The 11,581-nt window shown below is 39.1% G+C and overlaps 1 protein-coding gene across 1 annotated transcript; it reads left to right on the top strand.

Moving 5' to 3' along the window:
* The first annotated feature begins 2,997 nt into the window (after positions 1–2,997).
* Positions 2,998–11,578, top strand: nipsnap2 (nipsnap homolog 2). The gene is made up of 10 exons (XM_074680246.1): positions 2,998–3,150; positions 3,817–3,956; positions 4,047–4,092; positions 4,477–4,571; positions 4,974–5,044; positions 5,171–5,311; positions 8,212–8,243; positions 9,527–9,621; positions 10,430–10,513; positions 10,701–11,578. Exons 1-10 carry the CDS (start codon positions 3,059–3,061, stop codon positions 10,763–10,765), a joined length of 861 nt encoding a protein of 286 aa, XP_074536347.1. The 5' UTR covers positions 2,998–3,058; the 3' UTR covers positions 10,766–11,578.
* Positions 11,579–11,581: the final 3 nt, after the last annotated feature.

Genomic DNA, 11,581 nt, shown 5'->3' with positions numbered 1-11,581 from the left:
AAATTCCTTAAGCGACAGTGGCCTTTGGGGACAAGAAGCTCGAGTTAAACTTAAAAACAGAACTGGTGCCTGATTAGACACTAGCTCAAAATGAGCCCTGAAACTGCGCTGGTTATGAGCCTTTCTACCGGTCTATCCCCTGCTTACTCTTCTGTTAGTAAATATACCAGAATATGACACATCCTATCAGAAATTAATTATTTTCTTAGAATACTTGCTGAAATAAATCAAATATTTCACATTGTCAACAAAGATTGGAGAAACTGTACAAAATGCATAAAGTTCACTGAAAGCTGTGATAAGACTTCTTGTGAATCAGAAATGAAGGTTTTACGGCTGATTTCAACTCTTTCATTTATCAAATTTCCCCAACATGAAAGTATTTTATTTAGACTTCCATGCAAGTTGCGTTCAAGACAGATCAGGCAGATTTAGATTAATACTAACTAAATCCAACCGTCAGAAGATAAATGCACTATTGAATTATCTAGCTGAGGTCAAACTTAAGCAAACGCTTCCGCCAAAACCTCAACCACGTAGACACTTTTCTTAGAACAAAAAGAGCAAACATTTAGAAGATTCAATCATAATTTAAATTCCCAGACATCTCTACATTTTTTCTTTTGTTGTTCAAAAATGTTTCACTGGGAAATCACTCCCTTATGATTCATGTTTCTGAACTTAAAACAAATCCCACCATCGTTTCTGAATTCCATTGGTGGTAAGTAGTCTTTCTCCCAAAGCCAAGCAGGTTTTAGCAATATGGTCCCCGTTAGCTTCATAGTCGCTCTGTCAGAGTATAAATCAATCACAACTGGTGCTGAATTCCTCCATGGCTGCAACCCCGTCAGCCTCTCCATCATCTCTGAGCAACTGGATCGTACAGTTCTGACATGTTGTTACCAAACAGGAACACACACACACACACACACACACACACACACACACACACACACACACACACACACACACACACACACACACACACACACACACACACACACACACTCAAAATATGTTTGTCAGTTGCAGAGTGGAAATATGGGACCCTTTTTCCATTTCACTTGACACTATTCATGACCATATGACAAACCTGAACAATTAAAAAACAGTAAATTTATGAAAACATGAACCTGTGAGAGCAGATTTTTATATTAAAAAATATATTTTTTAACACTCACAAAATGAATGTTATTCTGGTTTTTAGTATTTTAAAGTGCAGGTTACAAACAGACATACATTTTAGTATTTTTGAGTTCTATTCAGGTCTGCTGATGCCTATCGTGCAGTTTGATGGTGTCTATTCTCTTCATCCAAGTTAGACAGATGCTTTGGTAGTTGCATGGAATTACTATTGACAGCAATGGATTGAATTGTAGCGCCCTCACCTGTTTAATCAGTGAAGTATTTTTGGGGGAGAATTTGACAACCATCCAAAACCAAAATATCAGTTATAAGATTTTACAGAAAAGAAAAATGTGTATTTTCAGACTTTCATTGAAGCTGGTAAATTAACTTTTCTCTGGAAAAACCAGCAAATGGATGAATCTTTTGAGCCAAAGTTTTGTCATTTGATGTTGTTAAATTTTTAGTTATGATAATGGTTGATATATGGTACAAGTCATTAGGGAGTATATTGTGAGGCATGAGGAGGAGAATTAATTTTACCTGGCTTCACCTACAGGGCCCTAGACCAAGGGTCTACAACCTCTACTCTTCAAGGAGCCATTTTTCCACATCTCACCTGTATTCAAGTCATTCAGGAGCCATAAAATCTACTTTATCTTCACAAACAAAGATAATGTGGTGTATAAAATATGTTTTTTTATTTGCTAACCACATACCAAGCATGTATATTATTGTATGTATTGTATATTGTTGATTTAGTTTTCTTACCAGGGATGTGAAACTATAGTTTGGCCACAGGTGTAAGGAAAGTCAGTGGGTCTTTGATGATGTCAGAGGTGAAGTAGAGAGGTAGCAGGCTTTGTTGCGAGACATGATTTAAAATGTTAAACCATGATTTTATTTAGGGTTTATGTTAATCATCAATATCCTCTGCAAGAAAAATAAAAATTCTTTATTTCGAAATTTTCAGGGAGCCACTACAAAGGAGTCAAAGAACCGCAGGTTGCAGACCCCTGCCCTAAACCTTACAGATCCTTATTTGTTTTCTAGGGTTGCCTGCTGAGTATTGGTTTATTTGAATTCAAAGTAAAACAAAACTATATTTCGAGGACACACTCTGCAGGGTCAACCCCCGTATGGGCTTTTTCCTTCTATAAGAATCACCAGGGCCTCATACTCTTAAACTTGTCATAGCAGGAAAAGCGCAAATGTCATTTATAAACTTAAAAATGCCTTGTTGTTCTGGTGTTATGAATAATGGCTTATAGTAGGATTTCCATTACTGCATCTTTAAACACATTCTCATCATTATTTCTTACTATTGTACTCATCTTATTTTTAATGAACCAGGTCTAAATGCCTGGTGTAAAAAAACAAAAAAGCAAAGCAAAGATGAATGTTAGCCTGTACTGTTTCCTGAGAGAATTTCTTGCTATGAACCTTTGCCTCTCTGACACTTGGGACTCCAAACACTGAGCTGAGGTATGAAAGTACAGAAACTTTTTTGAGCTTTGCTCTGAAAGTATCCAGATAACTTTAACATGCAGTAATGGAGGAAAGCTTCAAAATTATTTTGTCAGAAAAATGTCAAATGTAAGAAAAACACGTGGACTGTTTACCTGCATAGCTGTCTGTTGTGAAAAAGGCCTGTTGGATGTATCCATGGCTTCCTCCTCTCTTTTTCTGATTCTTTGTGACTAGATCTTCATAATTATTTTCTTTCTCTTCCTATTTGCAGTTTAGAAGTGAATTCTGCATTATTTCTTCTTAACTGGAAATATTTCTAAAATAGAAAGACATGAAAAGACCCTTGCCTTCTCCTTCTCTGGTTCTCTGTAGGGAACCGTGCTTCGGCCTGTACTTGTGAGCGCTGCCACCTGCTGGTCAGATGTGGTAACAACAACCCGTGTTTGCATTAGCTCCGTTGAAGATGGCGACTGGAGTCCTTCACAGAGTCAGCGGTGGTCTGGGTCGAGCTAAAAGCAGGGCCCAGTCTGCCGGACAGCTCGTCTTGTGGAGCAGGTGGGAAAGACATCAGTGTTTATGCTCTGTAGTCATGTCTGTGGTGTTTGTAGTTTGTTGCTGTTTCATTTGTTTTGGTGTCTTTCCGAAGTGGCCATGATGAGCTGGGGCAAGCTAGCCCGTTCACTGCTAGCCCAGTCCTCATTGGCCTTTAGCATGAACTCACATTAAAGAAAACTAAACCCTAACATCCTTTATTACTGCATAGTTAAGACTCAAGCTTCGTGTGTTTACATGCGTAGAGGGAACAATAGTAGTTTGAGTCATCTTTCGTTACTCAGCATCTCAGATGCTCAAGGTCAATTTGATACATCACTGAGAAATCTGTGTTTGTTGTGCTCGGCAAATAAGATGTGATTCTGATAGATAAACATTTGCTACTTCTGTGTATTTCACAACATATTGCCACACCATTTATTTTAGAAATGTTGTGGGTACTGGCACATACTATATTTTGGCATCAGGGCTGTTAACCACTGAAGTAAAACCTTACTGTACCTGATATATTTTTAATGATGAAACATGTCTGCTTTTATGGCAATCATATGTGAAAGAGCAAATTTAAGGTTTCACAAAGGTGAAAAATAATGTAGCAAATAAGAAAAAAGAAAGAATTTTCCTTATTCATCCAGTTGTTTTTTTATAATGATGAATCTGTGCTTGCAGGGGATTTGCAACATCAAGCAGCAGAAACAGACAGGACAGCTGGTTCAAGTCACTGTTCGTCAGGAAAGTCGATCCTAGGAAAGATGCACACTCCAACCTACTGACCAAAAATGAGGAAAGCAACCTCTACAAAATTCAGTGTAAGTTGACTTCACATCCAAGAGCTCACCTAGCCTCTAGAAAACTGTTTAACTTAAAGACTTTAACATTAAATCTGCTCCTCTTCACAGTCCATAATGTCAAACCAGAGTGCCTGGAGGCTTACAACAAACTCAAGTGAGTGTTGTGTCAACAGTCACAGCTATATACTGTTGTTTGCTTGTGTTAAACAAAAATTGTGTCAGTGGTGCAGGCTACCCTCTTGTTGACTAAGAATAATTCAGTGTGGTCTATTTCTGTAAAGTGATTGACAAGCTGGCATGACTTGAGTCCTTCATGGAGGAACCCTGCTCATACCTAAGATGACTGCTGGTAGTGAGGGACTAATTTGGGACTTGAAACATTGCTGGGCAGACACATGACCAGGAAACGTGATTTTTATATAGATTTTGGCATTCAGCCCTCAATTTCATATGCAGGACACTTGATCGTGTGAAATGTACACATAGTTTTTCTTTCACTCACCATTTGTTCACTTTGGTGTTTCTTGTCCATTCACAGTGAAGATGTTTTGCCCTCTATCCATGCTGATAAGTTCTACCCCTGTGAGCTGGTTGGCACCTGGAATACCTGGTATGGGGAACAAGACCAGGCTGGTAGGATTGCTACTATCAACATACAAACACATCTGTGGTCTGTAAAGTTTGTAGATCAGCTGGCATGTCATATCCACATCCAGAGACCAAACTGATATCCTGTTCTGGTCGAATGTTTTTGTACTGCCTTGTGTCTTCAATTTTGTTTCTAAGGATCGTTATTTCTTATTCTTCTCGTTTCTTAGCTTTAAATTGTTTTACGTTTCTTGTTTTACATACTTGATTAGAAGCTTGTTAAAACGAGACCTTGCTTAAGATAACCAGTTATCAGAATGAACCATCTAAAACAAACACAGCACTTCACGAGTTGTGGGGCTAATACCTGCCAACACTCAAAAAACAAGTAGGGTCTTTACATACTTTGCTTTATCTAATTTAAATATATTTTCTTCAATTTTCAAGTCCATCTTTGGCGTTACAGAGGTGGATACCCTGCCCTAACTGAGGTGATGAGCAAACTCAAGAAGAACCAGGTACAGGCCATTTCATGCTCATCTTGTTTGTTTAACATTGATGTAAAGCTGTTGTAGTAGGTTTTTAACAGAGTAGAGCCATCCGTCTAAGCAAAGCCCATTGATTGGTGTCTGTCCTTTTGGCAGGATTTCACAGCATACAGGAAGGAGCGGGGCAAGATGCTGATGTCTCGCAGAAATCAGCTGCTGCTTGAGTTCAGCTTCTGGAACGAGCCTGTACCCCGAGAGGGGCCAAATATCTACGAGCTCAGGTCCTACCAGCTCAGGGTGAGTTAGAACACCACAGAGTTTAAGATGACTTGTTATTGGTGGTGATTTAAGTGTTTAAAAGTGTTAGCTCAGTTTAAAGCAGGGAAATACATCTGTTTATTTCAAACTTTGTTTGCACTTTCACCAACAGTACAAATATTTTTGCATAAGAAATATGTTAGAGTAGTGGTAGAGAAGTTTTTGACTCATATAGATATTTTATCACAGGGTCTAAAATCTTTGGTTGTTATAACTTTTGTGAGTGATAAGACCTTTTAAGGCCAAGTTTGTGCATTAATGCAGTCCAAAATCACTAGATAGAAACATCCTCTAAAAAAAACTTAAACTCTGTGCAGAAAGTAACACACCCAACCTTTATACCTGTAAAAACTTGCTGAGAGACAGAAGCTTTCCATTAAACTTTTTCCCAAAAATTAAAGTGATATCTCTGAAGTTTCAATAAAGAACAATTTTGCCTTGCCAGTGTTTCCATTACAACCAAAATTGTGCACAACCTGAGTAAAGTAAAACATAATGTCCGTATGGATGCTGCACTCATGATGATGCCGGTTCTTGAACATTCGTGTCTTTTAGAGCCCAACCGATATGGGATTTTTGGGGCCGATGCCGATAGTGGGGCAAAAACAAGCCGATATCCGATATATAGGCTGATATTTATAGTAATTTCATTGATATACACAGGATATATACTGTATATGAACACAAATTATTATAATACCCATATGATTCAAGACAGAGACAGAACACTATTAAATTAAAACAAGGAACTTTAATTATAAAACTGTCAACATAAGAACTGTAGTGTTAACTAATGATAAATAAGAACAAGCTGTAAACACAATAATAAATAAAGAAGTCAAACTGTAAACACAGTAAGTAGAAAAAAAAATTAAAGATGTAAACACACAATGAGCAACTAACACGACGTTAAAACGCTGTTCTATAGTCTTACATTAGATAATGGTGGACGGAGGGGGCGGGCACTCGGGCAGTGTGCAGCTCAACACACAGACACACAGGAGCAGGGGTGACAGAATCTCTGCAGAGCAAAATTTTTTATAATCGGCTACATTTTGGCGGATGTTGATTAATCGGTGACAGGCATTATCAGCCCGATTAATCGGTTGGGCTCTAGTGTTTTTATTCACTATTTAAACTGTTGGCCGTGATCACGTTAACTCAAAACAGGCACGAAAAAAACACTAAATGAAGATCATCATCTCCAGCTCACATACTCTCACTCATGCACACTGACCTCCACCCCTCCCTCCTGCTGCTCTCTGGCTCACTCACAGCTGTCCTGCCAGAGTCCGTATGTGTGGCAGTGGACACGTACGAGGAGGTGAGGGAGGTGCGTTGTTATGACAACATGACGTTTTGCGAAAAAGGTGTTTCCATTGCACTTTTGCGAGAAACTTAGATATCGAAACTTCTGAAAAAAAACACCTCATGAGAGCATAAAAACTTTTTATCAAAATTTGCGAGTTTTTTTCGAAAAAGTGGCCATTTTTTTATTGCAATTTTTACGCTTTGCGCAATTCTTGGTGTAATGGAAACACAGCTAGAGACAAAAGTGCAAACAGTGCCTGTGAGGGTAAAGCAAGAGTGAAGAAAGATTGTTAATACACAGGCCATGTTTCCTGGCATACTGTCAATTTGACTTCACCACTCCGATAACACAAGAGGAGATTATAAACACCACTTTTTTGCACTTAATGTTGCAACTCTAAAACATTGCGTTTAGCTTCTCTCCGGGGCTTAGCTTTAAAGCTCCAGTGAGGAACATGCAGATTGTGTCAATACTGGTGCCCCCTGCTAGTAAGGAAGGATTATTTATCTCTTTGCCTACTCCTGTCTATTACATGTGAAGTTAGTGTGTTCTGTTACAAATCACATAATTCTTATATTCAATTATTACAAGGAACAATAATTTCTTGGTGTTAGAAGTCTTCATGCAGCGAGCATTACTCCTCCCCTCTGTTACCTGGCAGGCCTAAAAATACCTCCAAAGAAGATACTAGTCTTCTGTGTCTGTGTGCTTGTGTGGGTCAGATAGAGGGATTGGTACCACTGCTCTGAGATACAGTCTCTCAACATCAACTTGTCTTCTTCTCAAGTTGCTGGGCTGCAGACAAAGACAACACACTGAGAAGAAAGTCATGGCCCAAATTTCTCTGCTGCTAACTGCTGGTCTCACTGGAGCTTCCCTGTAAAGCTGGCCGTCAGCCTTTAAGGCTGTGTCACCATCATATGATAGAAAATGGCTTCAACGATGTCCAAAATCCTCGCCAACCGCCCCACTGTGCCGTCTTCTATAAACTTTCCCAGCATCACGTTTAACCATTTAAACTCACAGTCACATGTTTTAAATCTTTAAATTAACAACACTCGCTGAGAGTCAGATGTGTAATGTGATTCAGTCCGGATGAGAGTAGTCACGTTTGGGCTATTTTTTCTAATGAGTGTACAAGCTATTAGTGTCTCCTTTAAGAGGAAATCTAGTTGTGCCTGATTCTAGCTGGTTTTAATGGTTAGATTGGAGCTCTTCGCTCATCTCTTAGAGATTTAGATTCTCCAATCTGACATTGAGAACTGTCTGTGCTTCCTGTGATGAATGCAAGCTATTCTTCTTCATCACAGACCAGGATTAAATCTCAGAGACAGCAGGACATTAGTTGTTTTAAGCTCTAGAGATTGATGGAGGAAGCCTTCAGATGCAGCTCATACCACAGATTATCTACTCAATGACAAAATGTCTGTGTTGCATCTTAACTGTGTATTTGTGTATTTGTGTGTTCACATTGTTGAGAAGTGAGGAGAGAGTGACATCAGTTTGTAGAATATAAAGTTACAGGTGCTGTGTCGTAATGGTATTGTTTTGTTTTTTCTCCTTCCAGCCCGGCACAATGATCGAGTGGGGTAATTACTGGTAAGGCAGCCTGTAATCATTTGATTCACTGAACTGTACTTAAAGAACTGTTGAACTACATGAAACCTTTCTCATCACGCCTTCATTAATAACTGCTATTCCTCAGAGAGGCTCAGATTCAGCTGTACTGTCATGCTCTCAAGCCAAGACTCAGATGGAATATTACTCTCACTACAAATGTGTGTGATTTTAATGCATTGGGGAAAGGAGTCTAGAAAGATCCAATACCCAGCCTTACAGAGCTAACAGGTCAGAGTTTATCAGTTTGTGTGATGCAGTTGAGTGCAGTTGAGTACAACTCGTTCTTCTACCCACTTATTCTACCCACTTTTTGGGGGGGATTTTTGTTTGTACACGTTTTTCCAGTTTAGCTGTATTGATTTGTTTTCTGGTTACTAAATCCACTGGATTACATTCCAGTTTGTCTTGAACCCTTGCCACTGCTGATCCCTGTCAGAGTGTCACTGGAATGTTTTCCCACTGTCACCTCTTTCTTTTCATGAGCACATAATCCGACCATTTGCAAGGTTGAACATGCTAATATGATTTTAACACATTCATACTTCGCTATCTTCTGATAAGGCAAACCGGACTGAATGATCATATGATGTAAAATGATCAAAAGTTCAGCCTTTAATAATATGACTTTTCCCGATAACTGTTCCTTATTTTTATGTTTGTATTAAGGCTAACTTTCAACAGACATTATTTGAACAAACCTCCACACACATGCAGATCATGCCAGCAGTGCAATTCAGGGCAATTTCAGTGCTATTTGTGTTGTTAAGGCCCAAGGCTCAAATGTCTGTCTTAAGTTACAAAAACATGAAGAGCTCAAACTTGATAGTTTTGTATTCACACAGCGATTATGCTTTGAATAAGTAAATGTTTTCTTTGTAGAAAGTATATATTTAAAGAATTACACTCGCCCAGCCCCAATCATTTCACATGGTTTTGGCCGGCGTTCAGATTCATCAAACGTGTATACAGTTCACTCATTGTATCATGTTCTATGGCTGAATGGGATGTCGCAATACAGAACCAAACTTTGAAACTTGAAAGGCTGTTGTTGTCTAGATTTCGTAACCAAGATAGACCCGATGTGTAAATTAAAAACAGTCCAGATCAAATAAAAAAATAAAAATTAAATCAAAGATAATGTTGAAATCCTTCTTTGAAGACACATCAAATATCTTGCGTGTGCAGGCCTCGTCTTGTTATGCCAGATGGAGCCTTGGTGTGTTTTGGCCTCTGTTGTGACTAAAGTTGTTCTTTTTCCACAGGGCCCGCGCCATCGGATACCGCCAGCACAACAGAGAAGCTGTGGGAGGATTTTTCTCACAGATCGGCAACCTCTACATGGTTCATCACCTTTGGGGTAGGCTCTCACCCCAGCTGTGTGCCTGAAAACATGCTGACACTGACGCTGTGTAGATAATAGGCTAGTGCTGAAATCAGTTGTTTGTGCTCAAAAGATCACTCAATGGCATGATGTGTTCAAGTCTTGGTAACTGACTGATTGTAAAAGCTGTTGCTGTGCTTTGTGATTTCAAAGCATCAGTTTCCAAATGTTCTTGTAGTTCTACAGCAGTTGGCTGAAGTGCAAAATTAACAAGCTGTTGGTATTGAAATAAAACTAACAAAGTCACTGAAGGGTGCTTTGGGCAGGGTGCCTGAACCCTGAACAATTATCACCCGACATAATCTCCTAAGCTCTCCAGAGCATTTTATCTTAAGACGTTAGTTTTGATTTTTGTCTGACACACCACTTTGTTTTGGTTCAGTCTCACTTCTTTATCTCCATTTTTAGCAGCAGATAAACAAACGGTCGCAACAAAAGTCAGATAAAACTGACCATCAACCCAGCAGCTGATAAAGGTAGCAGCTAGCCAGAAAACATGAGGGGTTGCTCAACTGAGACGTTTTACCTCAGAATCAGGATGACGCTAAGAGAAGCCGTGAAGGCTGACTGAGATTCATCAGTTGGACACAAACGGAGATTGTCCATATAAGGAAGATTTTACTACAATATTCCCTACAATACATCTGTGCAGTTGACAGAGCTGTCAACCACATACTGCACACCACAGCTGTAACTCAGAAACGCAGCTGCTGCCTCTGTTCATGAAAAAACACCACAATCTTTTTAGAGGAAGGAATGCTTGAATGTGTTTCATTTGTTGCAGCTTACAAAGACCTTCAGTCCAGAGAGGACACAAGGAACGGGGCCTGGCAGCAGGAGGGCTGGGATGAGGTGGTTTATTACACAGGTGAGCTTAAAATGAAAACATCAGTGGTAAATCTTGGAGCTTTGAAAATGTTACTTTTTGATCTTTGTTTTTTTACTTATCTTTTATTCATGAGTAACAGAAATATTAAAAGTTTTGAACTACACATCTTTAGGACTAAAAGTTGTGAGTGAAGCAGTTTCCAATAATTTCTCACATTTTCCTTCAGTTCCTCTCATTCAGCACATGGATTCCAGGATCATGATCCCAACAAAGGCTTCCCCGCTGCAGTAAACTGAGAAGTGGACTGACATTGAGTGGCATCCTTTTGAATGTTACGTAAAACCCAGAGCATCACTGTCACTTTTTCAACTGACTTCCTGTCAGTGCTGCCAATCATCCTTCTTTCTCTGCTTTTTTTTATTTTGTTACTTTAAGATGCCACTAGGATGGAGAAACTATGTCTACATTATACACGCATAATAGAAAAATGCTCCAAGCCTACTCCAAGGGACATAACTCCTTTTATTATCCTGGTTCTGCAGCAGGATGAGGTAATTTGGCCAAATGAAACCTCCTGATGGCCGTTATGCTTGACGTCTCGTGCCACATTAAAACTTGGCCATGCAGAGCTCATCTGAGTTCAGAACCAAAGTTACTTGAAAATACAAGCAGCTGTGAGGTGTGAGGAGATCTGCTGAGGCTCTCTGCACAGTGCAAGAGCTATTTATTTATTTAATGTAAATTTGGGATACATATGTTTGAAGTGTGCTGAGTAGTGGCAACTTAGATGATAGCCATGTCAATGCTGATTGAAGTGAAAGCAGGACTGTACATAAAAATTAACAGTTTGAAAAAGTGTGAAATACAAACCTCATCACTTTGTATTTGATGAAAAGAATACCTCTTTTTATTTCAAACTTCTCCTTTCAGTTGTTTTCGGGCTGTTTTTTTTGTTTCCTGTAACGGTAATATTGATGTGTCATGGTGCTGTGTTTGTATTTTTTTCTTGTGAAGACATGCCTGGTTTTAAAGAGTTTTTATCCAACATGTTTAAAGGAGTATTACTATCATAGAAGAGGAACTCTGGAAACATGTCATCCAAGAGTG

The sequence above is a fragment of the Halichoeres trimaculatus genome, unplaced genomic scaffold (assembly GCF_033239565.1).
Source record: "Halichoeres trimaculatus isolate MK-OKI-2021-1 unplaced genomic scaffold, fHalTri1.1 fHalTri1_scaffold_9, whole genome shotgun sequence".
In the NCBI taxonomy this organism is placed as follows: domain Eukaryota; kingdom Metazoa; phylum Chordata; class Actinopteri; order Labriformes; family Labridae; genus Halichoeres; species Halichoeres trimaculatus.
Note: the sequence above shows the minus strand (reverse complement) of the source record. Positions and strands in the feature narration are given on the sequence as shown.